This window comes from Copadichromis virginalis, linkage group LG23 (assembly GCF_057382275.1).
Source record: "Copadichromis virginalis isolate Kocher_CV1m ecotype Utaka linkage group LG23, C_Virginalis_male_GT1.1, whole genome shotgun sequence".
NCBI classification, from domain to species: domain Eukaryota; kingdom Metazoa; phylum Chordata; class Actinopteri; order Cichliformes; family Cichlidae; genus Copadichromis; species Copadichromis virginalis.
The window spans coordinates 51,382,048-51,404,209 of NC_140639.1; the positions used below are offsets into that span (position 1 = coordinate 51,382,048).

General features: G+C 40.3%; 1 protein-coding gene across 2 annotated transcripts in view; it reads left to right on the plus strand.

Annotated features, from left to right (window-relative positions):
• The window catches only part of dmd (dystrophin), a 289,532-nt gene that overhangs the window by 81,482 nt on the left and 185,888 nt on the right, over window positions 1-22,162 (plus strand). For both annotated transcript variants that reach the window (XM_085449001.1, XM_085449002.1), the window contains exons 3-8: window positions 8,439-8,531; window positions 9,931-10,011; window positions 11,683-11,775; window positions 13,854-13,955; window positions 15,424-15,494; window positions 18,754-18,872. In XM_085449001.1, coding sequence (XP_085305127.1) covers window positions 8,439-8,531; window positions 9,931-10,011; window positions 11,683-11,775; window positions 13,854-13,955; window positions 15,424-15,494; window positions 18,754-18,872 — 559 coding nt within the window. The remainder of the gene's footprint in view (window positions 1-8,438; window positions 8,532-9,930; window positions 10,012-11,682; window positions 11,776-13,853; window positions 13,956-15,423; window positions 15,495-18,753; window positions 18,873-22,162) is intronic.

A 22,162-nucleotide genomic window follows, 5' to 3' on the forward strand; every position in this document is an offset into this window, starting at 1 on the left:
TGGGATGGCTGGTTTATAACAAGGTAGTAAGACCTGCTATAGTTTGTGGTTTTCATTGGACTGAGTAGAACAGATAAGATTATGAGTGTATCAGAAAAATATAGAAATATTTGTTGAAATATTTTGGACACAAAGATAGATAGGGAAGATTGAAATAGTTTGGATTGAATAGGAAGTATAGGGGACATACAAGACAAAGTAGACTATGCAGACTAGTTGGTGAGAGAGGAGGATGCAGGGATAGGGTGAGACAGAGGCTTCTGATCCAATGTGGAAAGAAGAAGTGAGTATATGCTTCATGGTTTTCATTGACAGTATTTCTTGGCATAGCCAGGTGTTGGAAGGCTTCCACTTTGGTGGCCTCAGATTCTTCTTCTGCAGATGATCTGGTTCTGTTGGCTTCATTAGGTGGTGACTTCTAGCAGCCAGTTGTGAAGGGGCACAAAGAAGAATCAGCACCTTCAAGTCAGAGACCATGGTCCTCTGTCAAAAAAGGTGGAGTGCCTACTTTGGGTCAGGGACAAGTTACTACCCCAGGTGGAGAAGTTCAGGTGCTTTGGGGTCTAGTTTATGAGTCAGGAGAGAAGAGAACAGGAGACTAACAGACAAATTAGGCGATGATTGCATTGAGTCAGATGCTGCATCGGTCCGTTGTGGTAAAAAGGGAGAGATGACAACGAAAGCGAAGCAAACCGAAGTGGTGCTGTCCAAGTCAAGTGCTTGACACTCTTTCCTGGATGTCTTCCAGTGTGATGGTTCCTGGATCCTATTCAGGGAGGCTGCGGGGGTCTGCTCTTAGATCCCCTAGCAACTGAACATTATTGTTATGTGTTGCATCCTTCTCCCATATGCTCTTCCTGTTCTGCTGTAATCTACCCTAATTCCATTGTTACAGATTTATGGTGTTCTTTGCTAATTTGTTATAAATGTAGTATAATAATGTATTTATAATGATAAAAATATTATGCTGTTACAGTGTAGTTGGATTTTTGACAATATTGTCAAAAAAATAAATAAATAAATAAATAAATAGACCTTGGTAATAGACTTCTTGGGGTAATGTGAAGGGCAGCCTGTTCTACATCTGCTGACAAATAGGTGTGAATTCACAGGCTGCTTCTACACCATATTCTGGCCTGATTTGTTTTATCATATCTCTTTTTATCTTCTTCAACACAAGCTGCGGTTTGCATTCATAAAAACACGAGCACTGACACAAACCAGGGAGGAACAGACAGTCATGTCCCACAGCATATTTCCCACACCATGTCCCACGTGCATAAGTGGTGGGTGGAGGTCAGATCTGATCATATCACACACACAAATGCGTTTTCATCTTCAGTAAACACTGATAGCAATGACCTCTACAGGAATGTGAGCAGAATGCTAAACATTGCTGACTCGTTCCTCTTGTGTGTGGATGTAGTCGCTTCAAAATCAGACTTTGCAGACACAGAAAGATGATTCTCTCATTCTGTGCCCTCCACACTAAGGACAGCTTGACTTATCTCACCTTTGAATGGAAATACTGGGTTAAAATTTAATTTGAATTAAGCATATATGAAGTTATAATTTTTTATCTATGACACTTAATCTACAGGGTGGGACATTTATATGGATACACCGTAACAACATGGGAATGGTTGGTGATATTAAAGTCCTGTTTGTGGCACATTAGTATATGTGAGGGGGCAAACTCCTCAAGATGGGTGGTGACCATGGTGGCCATTTAGAAGTCGGCCATCTTGGATACAACTGTTTTTCCAATAGGAAGAGGGCCATGTGACACATCAAACTTATTGGTAATGTCACAAGAAAAACAATAGTGTGCTTGGTTTCAACGTAACTTTATTCTTTCATGAGTTATTTACAAGTTTCTGACCACTTATAAAATGTGTGCAATGTGCTGCCCATTGTGTTAGATTGTCAATGCAACCCTCTTCTCCCACTCTTCACACACTGATAGCAACACCGCAGGAGAAATGCCAGCACAGGCATCCAGTATCCGTAGTTTCAGGTGCTGCACATCTCATATCTTCACACCATAGACAATTGCCTTCAGATGACCCCAAAGATAAAAGTCTAAGGGGGTCAGATCGGGAGACCATTCAACTGGCCCACGACGACCAATCTACTTTCCAGGAAACTGTTCATCTAGGAATGCTTGGACCTGCACCCATAATGTGGTGGTGCACCATCTTGCAGGAAAAACTCAGGGAACGTGCCAGCTTCAGTGCACAAAGAGGGAAACACATCATCATGTAGCCATTTCAAATATCCAGTGGCCTTGAGGTTTCCATTGATGAAGAATGGACCCACTATCGTTGTGCCCCATATACCACACCAAACCATCACTTTTGTTGGTCCAACAGTCTTGGAGGGATCCATCCAATGTGAGTTAGTGTCAGACCAATAGCGGTGGTTTTGTTTGTTAACTTCACCATCACATAAAAGTTTGCCTCATCACTGAACAAAATCTTCTGCGGGAACTGATTTTTGTTTTGCCCATTCTGCAAATTCTGTGCGCCGATCTGGGTCATCCTCGCTGAGATGCTGCAGCAGCTGGAGTTTGTAAGGGTGCCATTTGTGAGTAGCTAATATCCGCCAAAGGGATGTTGGACTAATGCCACTCTCCAGTGACATGCGGCGAGTGCTACGCTGTGGGCTCTTGCTGAATGAAGCTAGGACAGCCACTGATGTTTCTTCATTAGTCACAGTTTTCCTGCGTCCACATTTTGGCAAATCCAACACTGAACCAGTTTCATGAAACTTAGCAAGCAGTTTGCTGACTGTAGCATGGGAGATGGGTGGTCTTGTAGGGTGTCTTGCATTGAAATCTGCTGCAATGACCCGGTTACTGCGTTCACCAGATGTCAACACAATTTCGATCCGCTCCTCACGTGTTAACCTCTTCGACATGTCAATGGCTGTGAACAAAGAGAAACTTGTAAATAACTCATGAAAGAATAAAGTTACGTTGAAACCAAGCACACCATTGTTTTTCTTGTGACATTACCAATAACTTTGATGTGTCACATGGCCCTCTTCCTATTGAAAAAACAGAAGTTGTATCCAAGATGGCCGACTTCTAAATGGCCACCATGGTCACCGCCCATCTTGAGGAGTTTGCCCCCTCACATATACTAATGTGCCACAAACAGGACTTTAATATCACCAACCATTCCCATGTTATTACGGTGTATCCATATAAATGGCCCACCCCGTATATAATAGTTGTAAAAAAAACAATGGATCCCCATTTGTTCTGCACAATTGTGAAAAGTTTATAAAACAGTCCATTTATTCCAGTAAGGACCAGAGGTTAGGGTACTACGCTTGACCCAAAACCTGGTTCAAACCCTCTTCTCCATCCAAATTTGTCTTTCTGCCTATATTCTTTTATTCTACCTGGTGCAATTGTATGTTCCAGTAAAATTACATTATTGATCAATGGGCAGGGCTAAAGACTTTATATTTTCTAGCTTTCAGTATTAAAACAACACCTGTAAAAAAAAAAAAAAAAAAAAAAAAAAAAAAAAAAAAAAAAAGATTTCCCCTCTAGAATTAGTAAAGTGTTTTGAATCTAATGTTGTGGATCATAGTTACATACAACACAAAGTTATAAGGAGTGAATACCTTTTCTAATGTGTTTCCCACATTTGTTCCTAGTATCTGTGGTAGTACCATCCAGTGAACAAGAGAAACTTCCTGATGTCAGATGTTAAATTTTACATGTCCAAAAATAATGTGCGGGGAGAGGGAATTCTTTCCTATGTTTACATTTGTTTTACTATTTAAAACTAGGTCTTTGGCGGTGAAAGAAGGGTCGGTGAATTGAGGTGCAGCAGAGTGCAGGCTGAGCAGGTGAAACAGAAGGGAGTAAAGGAGCACAAGGACTGTAGCTTGGAAGGCAGTAAAGGGTGGGTAAGCAGGAAGGTGTTTGGTCACAAAGTTGTTAGAGTTTGGTGAAAGGTGAAGAAGAAGTAGAGACACATGGGAACACAGCTATAGCAAATTAGACATAATGAGACTAGGGGAAGCAAAACTGAATGCAATGCACACGAGACAAGGACTCTCAAAATAAGACAGGAAACATGCAACCCAGATTCAAGACACACAAACTAGATGCTGGAAGAAAATACAAACACATGAGACACAGACAAGACAAAGAACTAAATTATAATCACATATAAATCCAGACACAAATCAAGAATCCATTTCTCAAAACACGATACAATAAAGACTAAAAAGTCCAAAAAACAGAGAACACTGGGAAACACACCCAGGGAAGTGTGATGAATGTGTCACTCTGCTTGCTCATCAGCTGATGAGCAAGCAGAGTGACACTCGAGGGACAGTCTGAGGAGGGAGCCATACGGTTAGTGTAGTAACGGTGACAAATAACTAAGCAGACTAGAAAGTTGGTCTCAAAGTGTGTGAGCTATTGTGAAACAACTGTTACATCATCGGTTATAGACATGTACAAGCATGTAAAAACGTCGGTGTCTAAAATCTAGTAAATACGCAGATGAGTAATTTTTAGTATCAATTTCTAATAATAATTAGTTTTTTACATTAGCAAGCCCAATGATGGTCGGAGATGGTCTGATACCGAGAGCAGCAATATAAAAAGACACGAACCTGGAAATGTGTCCGTGGAAGTAAATGTTTGTAATGAAATGTATTTTAAGATGTGGAAAATCTTTCCCTGAGAACTAGAAATGCAGGCGCAGAAGTGTGTGTAGGGCAGTAATAGAATTAAATGTGAGTCACATGAAACATAAGCTACTGATAACTAACTAACTACACAATAAAACATAAAAGTAGTGCTTCTATCTTTGTCAAGTGTAATCTGGAATGGATTTTAAGTGAGTGTAGTAAATAAGCACAAAGGTACTGAAGGTGGCTTGTGTTTTATGCCATTAAAACACAGTAACAGTGCTGTGTTTTTGAGGACAGAGATGAACTAACAGTCATCTGTAGTTCTGACACTGGGGCACACTGAGCACGAACACACTGCTTTTTGGACTGAATGTGTCAAATACCCAAGCTAAAACTAATGTCACGGCTAGTTAGCTAACAGTTACCCATGACCAAAATCTATGGCAGCATGGCCCAGGGTGCCAGGTCCACTTTAACATGGGCCCCATCGTGACTGCCTAAACCTTTTCTTAGGGCATGATTGGTTATATTAGATCCTGTGTGAACCTGTGCGGTTTGTTTGAGATAATTACAGCACAAGTCTCAGGGGAAAAAAAGTCACACAAATCGTTAACAAATAGTTCACCTGTTATTTTTTTAGGCTTTCACACTTTAATTTAATTAACAGTAGAAATAGTTTCGTCAGTTTCTGGCTGCAGAGCGTGAGTAAGTGGTTAGAGTAACAATGATTCAAACAATTAATGCAACAAACACAATTTCTAATAAAAAAATGATGAAGGCCTGTTTGATTTTCTTATTAAAAGATAAGTGCATGAATTACAACACACTCTGTCTCTGTTGATATCAACCTGTGCAGTTCAGCCAGCGGTCGTTCTTTCTCTCACTCACATGTGTAAAAGCAGTGGCTTGCTGCCACGTGACTGGCTGATTAGAGATTAGCTGCTGAACTGCTTTTGTTACACCCTTGACACCTCCTGTGCTTCTCTAAGTTTGCTCTCTGGAAGTCCTTTTCTGCTGATTTGTAATTACACCGTGTCCCCTGTGCTGTGCAAAGAGCAAACATCAGCTCAGGTATCATTGTGCAATTTTTCAGTATGAAGCTACACAGTTCACACTCTGTTCACTAGTATAACACACTAGCACCACGATTCAATAATTTTTTTTAATTCAATTTTATTTACACAGCGCCAAGTCACAACTACAGTCGCCTCAAGGCGCTTTATATTGTAAGGTAGACCCTACAATGATTCATATAGAGAAAAACCCAACAACCATATGACCCCCTATGAGCAAGCTCTTTGGCGACGGTGGGGAGGAAAAACTCCCTTTTAACAGGAAGAAACCTCCGGCAGAGCCAGACGATCATCCCTTTATTGTAGAAAGTAAAGATGTAGCTTCCTGCCATCATTGCTTTTGAGATACTTCTAAGATTTTTGTCTTTTTTCTTTTTTTTAATAAAGAATAGGGACATGAAATGCCACTCTAAAATAAATGGTTATGTACAAATGTTGCATTGCTAAATAGGGAAACTGTCACGGTCCTGTGTTGGTAACCCAGTGTTTTGACTTTTATATTATTATTGATCTTGATTTCTCATGGTTTTTGACTGCTTGTGTTTTGGTTTCTGTTTTGTATTTCTAGCTCTCCAGTTCTTCTTGGTTTGTGATTTCTTAGGTTTTGGTCCTGTGCCCCTCGTGTTTAGTGTAGGTTTAGTTCTGTCTTCTTGTTCCCCAGTCATTTGTGTCTCATGCCACTCCTGTCCCTGTACTCAGTGTTCCCTCTGTTCAGTATCAGCTCCGTGCCTCTGTGGCTGTCGTGTGTTTCCTGTTTTACTTTGAAAGTCTGTGTCCTATGTCAATGTGCTCTTTTTTGCTTCCTCCCGGTTTTGTCTCATCTGATTAGCGTCAGCTGTGTTCCCTGCCTGTCTGCCATTTCCTCATTTCTTCATGTATTTATGTGTCTGCATTTTCTCCTGTGAGTCTTCCCCAGTGTTTCGTCTGCGTTTTCGTGTCTCCGGTTCCTCGTTCCCGGTTCTAAGGTTTTTGTCACATTTTCCCATGTTTCCGGTGTTCTTTAGTTTAGCTGCTCCCAGTTTAGGTTTTGTTAGTTCCCTTTCTGATTCCTTTTGTGTTTTGGTACAGCGGCCAATAAAGGCTCATTCTTCGGTTGAAACCTTCTCATTCATTTGTTTGTCTGTACTTGGGTCCTCTTTCTCATCCACTCCACGCCATCTGCTTCGCCAGACGTGACAGTACAGTGTACATTATATATACTTTACAAGTTCAGGATCACATTTTTGGCCATGATTGTGGCACTTTCTGCACCTTCACCTCAACTGTTTCCTTTCTATTTTAAATGTTTGCCAAGTGGCACTTGCCATATGTAAGAAGGGATACTGTTCTCCCACATAGATGATCTGCCCCAAGAAATGCAGAGAGATACAGTGATATATGATACAGTATGTTTGAGATGTGCCAGTTCATTCTGTAACACAGAAATTTGAAGTTTGTGTTGTGCTCGGACAGCATCTGATTTGTTTTGTGCCCATTGAATGTCCTGTGCCAGCGTCTTCAGAGGAGTCTGTGGTTAGTGCTTCACACTTTAGGTTGACTCTGTGCAGAGGGTCATTAATGACACAGTTACAGTTATGACTGTGTTGCGCTCAAGAGATGAATGTGGTACTGTGAATAAATGTAACCCTAGCAACTGACGCATATTAATGTGTGCCGAAATTGGCTCAGTAAACTGACATTTAGGAAAGAGGCTCGTGTAAGTACTCTCTGGAATAATGGAAATAAATAAACCTCTATCTCTTATTAGGTCAACATCATGACAATTGTCCATTAGCATTTACTTCTAAAGAGCAGAGTTTTGTTAGCATTAGTGTCCACCATTTTCAGGTCCTCCTTTTGACCAAACATGAAAAGAGTAAATCATTACTTGCCTAGTAGCAGCTAGTATGTAGAATAAACACAAATGAAGTGGTTATATACTTATGCCCTCTGAGCAAGTAGGTCTATGGAGGGCCAAAAGTGTCAAAATGAAATAATTAAATATGCTATTTTGTCACTCCTGGTCCTCCAGGGAATAATTTAATGGTTTGCACACTGTTTGCACACTATTGCATTTAGTGGTGCATGATTTTTTTAGAACACATGCTCCTCATCAGACAAATACGCAAAGGATTAGGGCCACTTTGGGGGGGGGGGCTCGTCTTTTTTTTCTTTTCCAGAATTATCAGAAAAAAGTCAGAATTCTGACTTTTTTCTGATATTAATCTCAGAAATCTGTAATCTCAGGCAACTGCAACGGACAAATAAAGGCTCATTCATTCATTCAGAATTCTGACTTTTTTCTCAGAAATATAATCTTTAGAAGTTATCAATGTTATGATTCTTTTTTGAAATAATGTATAAAGTAGGAAAATACTACTGGGAATGTACATAGTTTGAAAATGTAAGTTGTTATTCTTGCTGTGACACGCCTAGACCACACATCGTTGAAGGGCAGGTGAATGTTTTATTTTTGTTTCCAGCTCTAATTCACGCTTGTAGCTTTTCAGATGTCCTCTCTCCAGTCCCAGCACGCTCCTAAAAACATGAAAAAACATGAAAGGCATAATTAGTCAATACATCCCACCTGCCCTGCCAGCCACCGTGGCACTGCCCCCAAACCCACAGCACACCACACATCAGCCCTCCTCTGCAGGGGAGCTGGAGACCACACTCTGCCACAAATCCACATTCTTATTTTCATTTGATGTATTTGTGCTTTAGACAGGGAAGCCACCTGTGGAGGACCTGTTCTCAGACCTGTGTGATGGGCGACGCCTGCTAGAGCTGCTGGAGGGACTAACAGGACATGAGCTGGTATGAACATATACACATATAGTGTGCTTGCATTGTGACGATGTACTGGCTCTTTTCAACACTCTACATTGTACAGTGCTGTTTTTTGAATAGCTGTATTAGTACATGTCAAGGATAGAACTGGGACACAAATGCAAGAGTAGAAAAATACAGTCAGAAGTGAAGCATTGTAGCAGTTTGATGCCTGGGCTTTTATTGGAAATGTCAGTTATGTAAGCATCCACTGTATAAACATCCATCACTGTAACACTGCACATATAACTAAACTAAGAAACGACATAATATGTCCATTTTAAGTTCAGTTTTTAAAACCTGACAGTGTACACAACTATGGACACCATTAAAGCTTTATAAATGAGTCAGTGGGCCAGTTAAAATTTCAATGTGGTGATCATGTTCAGGATTATGACTTATTGGGAACAGGTCATTCAAACCACACAGCACCATATCAGGATTCAAGGAGCTTTATTGTCATTCGCATCGCATGTTTACATGAAGTGGAACGAAATGATGTACACACGGCCCCGGACGAAAAGAAACAGAATTTTTAAAAAGTAATAAATAAATAGTTGTTTAAAAAAAACAAAAGACCAAAACAGAATAACATATTAAATATAAGATATAAATAACATATTAAATTCTAACCTTGTTGTGGCTAGAGTCACTTACTGTTCACTGTTAGCTGCACAATGTTCTTCTTGCCATATGATAGCAGGTGCTATTCATTCAGTGAGAATAAAACCATAGACAGCTAGATAGTGTTTAGCTTAACTTCAATCATTGAAACCGTATAATCATCTATCTCAGTATAAAGAGAAAGCAAGACACATAATATGAAATGAATATGAAATCTCAAATCACCTAGAAGTTGTCACCTTGGAATCCTGAAAACATCTAGCTTTTTAAAATGTGATTCACATCGAGGAAGAATATATATTAGAAGAAGAAGGGAGACTGGATGATAACCCAACAAATATCAAAACCAGCGCAATCAAATTAGTATCTAAACATAACCAAATAATAGGTAAAATCCACGTGTAGATGACGTTGGAGAGCACTCTGCCCATTATTTCTGTTTGGCACAATCACTTGTTGCCGATCCACTGATCCCACTGTAGACGCTGCAGGAGAGCGCCTAATCCCGACTGTAGTTTTGATTTTAATATCTACTGAAAAAGGACCATTTATTACTCCTAACACTGAAAACATGTATTTTTCCCACTCTGCTCATCAGTGATTCTTGCTGCTTCTCAGAAGGTGTAACCATTTGAAATTTTCATCACCCGTTTTAGAAACAATCATTCTGTGTGTGTGTGTGTGTGTGTGTGTGTGTGTGTGTGTGTGTGTGTGTGTGTGTGTGTGTGTGTGTGTGTGTGTGTGTGTACGCACATACACATAGGTGAAGTTGGAAAGGGGATTCACGCGCGTTCACTCGCTAAACAATGTCAACCGAGCTCTGCAGATCTTACAGAAGAACAATGTGAGTATGCACTGCTATAAAGATGTAAATGTACATAATTATATTGGTTTTCTTGCATCAATTACATTAAATAAATCTAACTTTACAATCAGCAGAGTGAAATCAATGAAACTGCTGAGTGTTATATGGATTAATACTGCTACTGTTTAAGAGTGAGCTCTTTTTAAATATTGTATTATGACTGTGTGACTGTTAACGGATTGAAATCTATCACCTGTAAGGTCTCCCCGCTCAAGATGACACATATACAGATCCATCTTATGTTAGCCAGTGTAAATGATTCAGAGAAGGCATGGGAGAGAGCGCCGTGGTCAAATAAAACCAAAATTTTGGCATCAACTGCCATGTTTGGAGGAGGAGAAATGCTGGGTATGACACAAATACCAGCATCCTTACAATCAAACATGCAGGTGGAGTCATCTGCTAAGGGTACAGGACAACGGTTTTAAAAAAAAGCAGCAGATTAAGGTCATGGAGCGGCCTAGCCCGTCTTTACACCTTAATCCAATCTGCAATCTGTTATAGGAGTTGGAGCTCCGAGTTGTCAAGTGGCAGCCAATAAACCTAAAGGATTTAGAGCGTTTTTGTAAAGAGGAGTGGGCCAAGTGACCTACGAGGAACATCTTACTGCTGTGCTTGCCAACAAATGTTTCTCCACCAAGTACTATTTTGCTTCACTCAATAACATAGGCAATGTGTTTTTTCTGGACATTTTTAAAAAATAGTTATTTCCCCATCTTCAGTTACCTTATTAATGTCTAGAAAGAATATGTGATAATATATAATAATTTTTCTATTTTATTAAAGGATGATACAAATAAAGATGAAAGTCAGCACTTTTAATAGTGATTAACATATAGGAAACAGCACGGCAGTGTGGTGGTTGGCATTGTGGTTGCCACTGTGGCCTTGCAGCAAGAAGTTCCTGAGTTCACCCCACCATCTGGCCGTGGCCTTCCTGTGCGGTGTTTGCATGCATTCTGTGCGGGTACTCCGGCTTCCTCCAAAGACATGCATTTAGTGCGTTTAGGTCAGTTGGTGCCTGTTGCCCATAGGTGTGAATGTGAGTGGCAATGGTTGTCTGTCTCTCTGTGTTAGCCATGCGACAGGCTGCTGACCTGTACAGGGTGTAGACCGCCTCTTGCCTTAGGCTCTAGCCACTCCGATTAGGATAAGCAGAAGAGGATGGATGGACACACAACAATTTTGCAGATCCACAGATTTACTCCAGCTCTCATCTTTTTGTTGTTGAAAATCACTATGAAGAAACAAAACATAAAAGGAAAAAGAAAGGAAAAAATTCCAGCGTAATAATGGCTGGATCACACAAAACTGACACACAACAGATCCTTTTTATTAGTTTTGCATGGCAACTAGTAGTTTACTCGTATCCATCTGTAATCAGATAACCAAGAGTCATCCCTCCCTGTTGTAATAGTGCACTGTCTGTGCCATCTGTGATGTCTGATCATAACCACACTACTATGTGTAATTAATGCCCACATTTAAATACTAGGACTGATTTTGTTACGTGCAAGTTTAAGTTCACAAGAAAACATGGCTTCATTTTAAAGAGTCACCACCACAATGGAGGTGAGAGTAGGTAAGACGACCTTCCTAAAATTGTGGAAATCATTTGTGATTTGTGTGCTTCCCGCATCCCATCTCCAGGTGGAATTAGTGAATATTGGGGCAGCGGACATCGTCGATGGGAATCACAAACTCATTCTTGGGCTCATCTGGAGCATCATTCTCCACTGGCAGGTATGTGTTAGTGTATGCTCGTACGTGTACATCCTCCCCTGGATTTGTCAACATTTGAAGACACTATTACATTGATACTTTAAAGCTGCCTCCATTTAGTTTAACTTTACTTTTTGTTGCCTTTTGTTGTCTGAGGTTGCTTCTTATTGGTCTAAGTGTTCTTTTTTTTCTTTTCACCTTGACCTTGATGATGAGTTTTCATACTGAACTGCTCTGAGGAAAAGAATTTGATGCAACAAAACAGAGCTGTGCAGGCTCCCTGAACTCTCAGTTGTATGTATATATACATTTTCTGTGGAAAGGCAAGGTATTCAGACAGGCCTTTTGGAAGCAAAAAATCATGTTTTATTTATGTGAATCTTTTTCTGGTGTGTCTTTCTGGATCTGATTGTCAGTAATATTTTTCTGTGTAACTTACTGCCTTCAAAGTTAACACAATTAACACAAATTCCTTGTAACACCTCTAGTTGTTTTTGATGTGCAAGTAATGCATACACACTTGCTGTCAGACACGCATAGTTCAGGGTGTCTGACAGCAAGGCATCAGTAATGCTGTGGATGGTAAACAAAATGGATAAAGGGTCTTTTGAGTGGCAAATTCAGCTTTAAAGCTCTGCTAGAGGGTTCCCTTGACAAGAACAAAGTTATTAGTATTTACTGTGAATTGTAATAACACCATAGTACTAGTCGAGTCTCAACACACCAGCTACTAGTGGACCGACCTGGGGATGCCACAGGCAAATGGGAACCATTGAAAGTTGCAACCACCAAGTACCTGCAGAGGGTCAGGCAAGTCCTGAGGAGTCAGCTGAACAGTAAGAACAAGATCCTGGCTATCAACACGTACGCCCTGCCTGTGATCAGGTACCCTGCTGGAATGATAAGCTGGCCAAAGGAGGAGATAGAAGCCACTGTCATTGAGACAAGGAAGCTCCTGAGCATGCATGGAGGGTTTCACCACAAGTCAGCACCCTGAGGCTGTACGCTAAGCGGAAGGAGGGGGGCCGGGGACTGGTGAGTGTCAGCACCACAGTCCAGGATGAGGCAGTGAACATCCATGAATACATCAGGAGGATGGCCCCAACTGACCGAGTGAATACCTTAGGCAGCAGAAACCCAAGAAAGAGGTGTAAGAGAAGGAACCATCATGGAAGGACAGGCCCCTGCACGGTATGTATCACCAGTAGATAGAGGAGGTGGCTGCCATCCAGAAATCCTACCAGTGGCTGGACAAAGCTGGACTGAAAGACAGCACAGAGGCACTAATCATGGCAGCACAAGAACAAGAGCACAAGATCCATAGAGGCTGGGGTCTATCACACCAGGCAAGACCCCAGGTGCAGGCTGTGTAAAGATGCCCCAGAGACAATCCAGCACATAACAGCAGGGTGCAAGATGCTAGCAGGCAAGGCATACATGGAACGCCATAACCAAGTGGCCGGCATAGTGTACAGGAACATCTGTGCCGAGTATAACCTGTAAGTCCCGAGGTCAAAATGGGAGATGCCCCCAAGGGTGGTGGAGAATGACCGAGCTAAGATCCTGTGGGACTTCCAGATACAGACGGACAAAATGGTGGTGGCTAACCAACCGGACATAGTGGTGGTAGACAAACAGAAGAAGACGGCCGTAGTGATCCATGTAGCGGTTCCGAATGACAGCAATATCAGGAAGAAGGAACACGAGAAGCTGGAGAAATACCAAGGGCTCAGAGAAGAGCTCGAGAGGATGTGGAGGGTGAAGGTAACGGTGGTCCCCGTGGTAATCGGAGCACTAGGTGCGGTGACTCCCAAGCTAGGCGAGTGGCTCCAGCAGATCCCGGGAATAACATCGGAGATCTCTGCTCAGTGGAGTGCAGTCACAGGAACAGCTAAGATGCTGCGCAGGACCCTCAAGCCTATTAACTGAATAATGTTAGTCCAGTCACATTGTTGTTAGCCTAGTGACTTAGGAAAAACCCCACCAATGTCCAAAATATCCAGGAAAGGTAGTGGTGAGGGTTATAGGGTAGGGTGCTAAAGGTTTATGCATCTTAACTAAGTTTTTGTACCAGCCTTGTTTTGTATTCCTGTGTGCAGGTTAAGGATGTGATGAAGGATGTGATGGAGGGCCTACAGCAGACTAACAGTGAGAAGATTCTGCTGAGTTGGGTTCGTCAGAATACACGCCAGTATCCTCAGGTATGTTCCTTTACTCAGTCTTAACCTCAGGCTGACACACTGGATCATGTTCGAATAGCTGTCTCCCATAGTTACTACACTTACCACCCTGTAACTGAGTGCTCAAGTACGTGTAAGTAATGGCAGTCTCCACTTTCAAATTTATTTATTTTCATAGAGTATGAAAGAAAGGTCTTTAGTACTCTGGGGGGCTGGGGATGGCCCGGGTCTCCTGGGTCTGCCTCTGGCCCCCGGAGGACCGTTATTGTGTCAACTCACCCTCATTATGAAGTCCGTCTGTGGACAAAGACAGATACACAGACACTCACACAGAACACAACGAAATTTATTTATTTTTTGTTTATGTTATTGATGGTTTTCCTTACAGTTGTAGCAGTTGCCAGCCGATTGCGCTTTCCAATCCTGCTCTGTCCTATAACATTTCCTCCTTTTTCCCCCTTTGTTTTTTCTTTCTGTCCCTTTTTTCTCTTTCCATGTATGTCAGCTTTGACATTCTTAAATTGCACGTGTAGTGTGAGTAATAATAGAAATAATAATAAGACAAATTAGTAAATAAACAGATTAAAAAGAATAACAACAGAAATAATATAGAGAATTTATAAAGGTGGTCTTGGAAAAGCAAGTATGTTAGGCACAACAGTGCATTCAGAGCATAATTGTCAATGCGAAGCTGCCAGACAGGCTATTAGACATGTTCTAACGGTTGTTGGAGGCTCTGAGCCAAGGAATAATCAATAAATTCTTTGAGGGCAAAATCATAATCAGTATAACCCTAACCTCTAGCCCTAACCCTATAATATCACAATGTTACATTTTCGTTTGGTTAAATATTTGGCAACAGAATTTGGCAAGTTTGATCAAAACAATAATTGTAATTGGTATTCATTAAAAATGTTATACAGATCAAGTGTTTGCTTGATTCAGATTTGGGATATATGTCATCATATTGCTTTTATGACTATGTGTGAAACTTAAAAAGAGACTTGACATATAAAAATACTCAGTATCAGTAGGACATATTTGCACCGTAGAATATTTTCGTATATTTACAGTTTTATACCATGTGGTTAATAATTCTCTAATTTATGTTTCTGTCACTTGACTTGTTTTGTTTTGTGTAAGGCCTGAAGCTTAACTAAGACCAATCACAACAGAACATAATCACTGCAAACATGTGAGCATGCGTGCCTCGTTATACGAAGTGCTTGACAGGAATAGCCACTGTCACTAAGATGACTTCTTAGTATGTTTTTTTTAGCTATATATTCAGTTTTAAACCCTTTTTGCCCCCGTAGACAATCATTTCATGTATTAAATTTTTGATCCATTCACTGAAATTGAGAGCGAAAAGATGTCTTTAATCTATCTCTGGAAATGTAAACAGTATTTGGATGACAGTATTCCCACTCTTAAATGTCAAACTGCTTTCTCAGGTTGGTTCTTGAATATCCATTATCTCTGTCCTCAGGTCAATGTGGTTAACTTCTCCAGTAGCTGGAATGATGGACTGGCTTTCAATGCCCTCATCCATAGCCACAGGTATGTGTGTGTGTGTGTGTGTGTGTTCAGATGAAGATTTAACACAGGAGAAGTGGATAGACAGACTTTCAAAGGAATAGTAGAGCACATATAGTCATTGCACTAAAGAGATATAGTGTATTTTAGACATGGAAGATGCTAATGCTGTCCTGAGAAAAAGGTTCAAAAATGATTGTATATGAAAAGATGCAGCCAGCCAAGTAAAAAGACTAACATCCCAATGCTGCCACTGCTGAAGCAGTTATTCTTTTTCCAGAATTAAATGGGCGGAGCAAGTCCTTCCTGGACCCACATTCCTGAATCTAAACTCTGGTCTCTAATGTAATGTGTAATGTGTATGTGTTAGGCCCTATAGGGAAATTGCTCCTCTGCATTTAACCCATTCACCCAGTGAAGCAGTGGGCAGCCACCAATGCAGCGCCCAGGGATGGTACCTTGCTCCGGGGTACCTCAGGGTAGCCGTTCAGTGGAGTCGAACCCCCGACCTTCCGATCATGGGGCCACCACTCTACCTACTGAGCTATCCCTGCCCTCTAGTGATTTGCATTTCTTACCCAACTATCTGCCTCTGAGTTTGATGCCAAACTTAAAATGAACCTATAAATGTGATAGTTTTTTCATTGAGAGAAAGAAAAATAACATTACTTAGAATCTAAACCAGGTGTATTCAATTCAAATTCAGGGCGATCCCATTGAAGAACATGTCCTCAAACAGAGTTTTGGCGTATCATAAAGTTCCGCGTGCATTATAATTTAATGCAGTATATTTTGAAGTAACCTAGCAGTTGCATCAGCATCTATATGTAGTAAACAACTGATTTTATTTTACTTTATTTACAGTATTTCAGCAATGTTGTTTATTCATTTTCATAATGACCTTGAGGCTGCTCTAATAATAAAATGAACCTCACTGTTTCGTAGTTTGAATTTCCCCCTTTCGTCTTTTTTCTTTTCTGCATTTCACATGTAAACCATCCGAGCTCTAACCCGACTCTTCTCTCTGTTCCCCTTCACACTTCAGCGTCTCTTTCCCAGCGTTTTCTGTTTTCACAAGTACATGATTTGATGTCAAGTGGGATAAGGCTGACAAAGCACAGGACTGGCCTAACCAGGAAGCTGATAATGGCTTAATCATGACAAAGAGACAAACCTCAGCGCTTTACATCGACGTTACATCCTTCGTGCTGCAACGCCCACTCATTAGGATCAGCCAGAAATCTGTCCCTTTCTACTTTACATTCCTGTGCTATTTTACTGAAGTAATACATCCAACTGTACAGTTTCCTGAAACAATAGCATGTGTCATTATATTGTGATATTACATTTTGGCTCTTCTGCACCTTCTGCTCAAAGTTGTTATGCTGTAAAATAAAGTCTTAGTCCTGATGTAAGAGTGAGGACTAAGAATGGGTTTTTAAATTTTATTTTTGATCAAAGTTGATTGTTAGTTTTTATACTTACAAGATCCAGCTAAGTTCAAATAGGAGAAATTAAAAATGTAAATAACAGACAAGAGTTTGGGAGGCTCATCTGTAATCAGTGAAAGGGCTCAGTTTTAGTAAGCATGTCAGCATCTAACAACTGTTTCTTTAAAAAGTGGATTCAGTTCAACTGGGCAAGTGTGTTCTGTTGGAGAAACTTTCCATCACTCACCCATGAGACTGAATACTGAAATCACTTAAATGACTGATAAAACATTTGTGTCATGGACCATCATCTCCAGAGGAACTGAACATTTATCCATACCTGGGAATCATCCATGCATTAAGACATTGTTTGTAGTCTTTTTTTAAGTTAGCATTTCTTTTGCCTCATTTTTAACTTTAGGAAGCAACATTTTTCAGAAGAAAAACACAGTAAACTATCTGAAAATCATCAGACTAGTTGGTTAGTCTAATTTCTTTTTCCATGGTTAGTGGAGTAAGAAATGAGCTGCTAGGAACTCATTCATAAGCTCAAGAATAAACTAGCGGCACTCAGCGGTACCCTCAGCCTTGTACTACGGGGTGGCTGTAGCTCAGAACGTAGAGCGGGTCAGCTACTTATTGGAAAGTTGGTAGTTGTCTAGTCTGCATGCAAAGCATCCTTGGGCCAGATACTAACCCCAAGTTATTCTTCAATTCATCCATCAAATTATGAATGTGTGTGAATGTTAGATAGAAAGCAGGTATGTAGAAAAAAATATACGAGGTCTTGAATAACCCGATCTTATCTTAAAGACCTCATAGTACAGTATCACTCCAATAGAGCACTTCACCCTCAGGATATTGTGAGACATGGTGTCAAACGCCGCACTAAGATCCCGAAGGATGAGGATGGATAGAAGATCAGAATCAGCTGCCATCAGAAGGTCATTGGTAATCCTTAGCAGAGCAGTTTCTGTGCTATGATTGGGGCGGAAACCAGATTGAAATTGTTCATAGAGTAAGAATAACGAGTACTATAACCAACTTACCACCTCAAATTGTTATTTTTTATTCTATTCTAACTAAATTTCTGTTTACTGCAGCCCACCTGCAGTAAAGACACCACCACCACCTGCACCTTCACAGCCTACACTTCGGCAATCACTGCAACAGAGTGTGCATTGCTGCCCAATCAGAAAACTAGCTGATAGATGTATCCTGGTGTAGATTAATAACAGGGAGACGTGTATCTGATAAAGTTATTGCTATTAATATGATGCAGATGAGAAGCTGATTAAGTTTAATCAAGGTAGTCAGCATAAATTATCATTAAATTACAGAAAGGACCCTGCAGTGCATTTGGTTCACATTTTCTTTTCATCATTACTCATATACACTATTGATATTAGTGTACATGAGTAGGACTAAGCTTTTACAGGAAAGAATGTGATAGTTCTAACATGAATGAATGATTGAGTTTAAATTAAATAAGTAAATCTTACAAGAACACAGAGTGGGAAACAAAAAGCATCACCATGAACATAATGGCACAGTGGAGGAGTTTTCACTCAGAATTTTCTAACATGCTATTTTGCATTATAAAAGTCTGTTTTTATTGTTCGCTGTGGGGGAAAATGTGGTGAATGAGAGTGTGAATCTCATTAAAATATTACTCCACAGCAAATAAACTTCCAGGACTCAAAAATAAACCCAGCTGCATAAGCTGTAGGATATTTGTTTCCTATTAACACGTTATTAATTTCCTTAAAGCACTACAAAGTACTGAGGAATGCAAGGGTTTTTATTGATAAAAGGTGTGTATGATACCTACCAATTTTCTTTCATCTTGCCAGGCCTGAACTTTTTGATTGGAGCTCTGTGGAGAAGAAGACCTCGGCAGTCGACCGACTGGAACATGCCTTCAGTAAGGCAGAGCAACACCTGGGGATAGAGAGGCTACTGGACCCTGAGGGTAACTACATGCTCACCTATTACCTTACTGTCAAGGGAAACTTTGTTGACAGGTTTTGCACAATAATACGAGGAATGCCTCCTAACAAATACTTTCATCACAAAATGTGTTATCATCTGTGGCATCCATCATTGCCCAATTTACGCCGTCTTGAAACCAGTTTAAACTTTCTGGATACATGCTCAATCGTCCAGGTGAGAAAACCCCAAAATGTTGATTTTGTTGATCTAGACATAGCATTTTCAGTGGGAGAAACATTTTATCACTCTTCAGTCTGAAGAAGTCACCAAATGATACTGTCCCTCCTTGACTGTCTAAAGAGATTCTCCATACTGTAGGGCCTTCTGTTCACATGCAGTCGTTCAACCTCTGCTTAAAAACATCTCTGGATCACAGTTCTCACTAGCTACAGGCCTATCTAAGCTAAGCTTCCTTTTCTTTCTAAATTTCTGGAGATCATTTTCAATCAGCGAATGGCCTTTTTGGAAGAGAATACCACTCTAGAGGTTTCAAGTCTGGTTTCAGAATCTTACACACCACTGAAACATCTCATTTAAGAGTTTTTAACCACATGTTTTTAGCTATCGACTCTGGTGACTGTGTTGTTTTTATACTTTGCGATTTAAACGATGGGTTTGACACAATCGATCATGAAGTTTTACTGGATCAAACCTTCTGTGCTAGCCTTTGAAGCCTCTGCTCCTTTCTCGTGTGGAGTTCCACAGGGCTCAGTTTTAGGCTCCCTCCTCTTTTCTTCTACCAGCTCCAACTTGGTTCCACAGTAAGAACGTATTGTATTTCATTACACTGTTACGTGGACGATACCAAGATTTTTGTCCCTCCTAAAAGTAATGAAGCGTTTTCTTCTAGACTGCTGCTCAGGTGTCTTGGAGACATAATGGCTCTTAATGTTTTCAATTTTAATGAGGAAAAAACAGAAGTGATGGTGTTTGGGCGTACGACTCGGACCCTTTTTGTCGAGCTGTGTTCCTTTGTTCAGTACATCAAGCCGACTATTGCAAACCTCTGGGTTGAGGTGGACGCTGAAATTTGACAGTCAAATCAGGGCAGTGGCAAAATTGAGCCTTTTCCAGTTGAGGCACTTGGCCAACATAAAGCTTTCTCAGCAGCACTTTGAGACAGTAATCCACACCTTTGTTACTCTCTGCTGGATTACTGTAATACACTTTATGTAGAGGTTATTGGCTCCTCAATCACTACAGTTGGTACAGGACAGAGCCTCAGATCTTTTCACATGCAGAAATTTGAGTATGTTTCTCCCATTTTAGCCTCACTCCACTGGCTGCCCATGAATTAAGTTTTAAATTATTTTATTTGCTTTTAATGCCCTTAATCATCTCGCCCCACCCTATCGCTCTGTGATGCTACAACCGTCCTTTTATCTCAGGTCAGTTGATCAGCTGCTCCTCAAACTAAGCATAAGCTAAGAGGAGACGTGTCTTCACTGTTAAAGCTCCTAAAATATGAATGATTTGCCTTTACACCTCAGACAAGCCTCTTCTCTGTCTGTTTTTAAATCTCTTCTTAAATCTCTTTTCCTCTGCCTTTGACATCATGTGGGATGTTTATTTAATTTAATTGATGTTTTATTTTATTTTGTTTTATAGTATGGCACTTGTTCTTGTTCTGTGGCTTTTTGATTCCTATCTGTTTGTACATATTTATTATTCATCAGTTAGGTCCATTGATGTTGTTTTTAAAGTGCTTTACAAATAAAGCTGGAATGGTCTGGTCTGGTAAAGTTAGAGAGAATAAAGCCTGGGTCAAAGATTATTCCAAAAATGTGATCATTAGTGAGTTTGCTTATTAAAACAGTCGCTGTCATTGTCTCTTCTGAGGCAGAAAGTAATCAATCGAGATATCTTAAAGTGTTCCAGATAAGAGAATAAACTATAGAGAAGATCACAAAGAGTTTCACTGTCTTTGTGCCTCTAGAGAAATCACATGACAAGGTGTCAAGAGAGGCTCCGTGGTACTGCATAGGGACAGCAGGGGTGGCAGAGGACATGTATGAGGGCAGGAACAGTATTGAGAAGGCATGGGAATTGATAAGAATTGATAAGAATTTAGCAGTCCATGGAATGGAAATCACTGATTAGTGATTTCCATTCCATTATAAAAATCACTAATCAGTTAGATTCCTTATTGATTCTTGTTGTGTTTGCATTGGCTCCACTTTAAAAATGATGCCACTGCAAAGAAATTCATGTAAACCAACTGCATGCTGTGAGTCAAGTGTTTTTGCATATTAGAGGTATCTCCCTTCTTTGTGATCAGCGTTGTGGTCGTTACTCACAAAAAGTAATTATTACACATATTACAAAGAACACTCTTTTCCTCAAAGTAATGCAGTACACTACATAATTACTCCAAGGAGAAAGTAATTCATTATATTACTTGTTACATTACTTTCATGTTACTCTGTAAAGTATCTGAAACCTGAGGCCCCACACACCAACACAAATCCATATTCTAATGAGGACACGTGTTAACTTTCTCTTAGTATTTAGGTAATCACACAAAAAATAGCACAAAGAAACTTCAGAGCGATTCTGTTCTACTTTGTCGTCATCAGTTTGTTACCTGTTGAAGTTCAGCGTCTGCCTGCGGGGGTTAGCATTCCCTCAGCTTTCATTCTGGGTTCTTGGCTAGCTTAGCATTATAGGATATTGTCTGTGCAGATGCTTACAAAGAGCCAAAGTGCTAACAGCAAAATGCAGCTATTTCCAGTGTAACTGGAACCAATAAGCGGGATCGATAGATAAGCAGACTAAGAATTCCAAGAATTGGATCACTGGAACTGGTTCTTATAGAGAACAATTTTCTTGATTCCTACCTCTAGTAATGGGGGTACAGACAGGAGGAAAAAAGGATCTCAAAGGAGGCTCATGTATGTAGCAGAGGAGGACATGCAGAGTGTTGCTGTGACAGAAGAGGGTGAAATGGCGGCAGATGATCTGGTGTGGCGACTCCTAAAGGGAGCAGGTAGAAGATGATGATTGACGGTCTGTAGATTATAATCCCTAACAGGGTAAAATTAACATTTGAGACATTTGTGTTATTGGTGATTGTTAGTATGAAATACCCAATCATACTCAATGGCTCAATCATACTAGAGTAAAGATAGGATAGAACTTCTCTAAATATAAGTCAATATGAGTTTCTGTGTATGTAGATAGCAACACATTTACAAAAGATGGATTTGTATTTATTACCAGTTTATCACAGTTACCATGAAATCACAAACAGATTGAATGGAAGCCAACTTG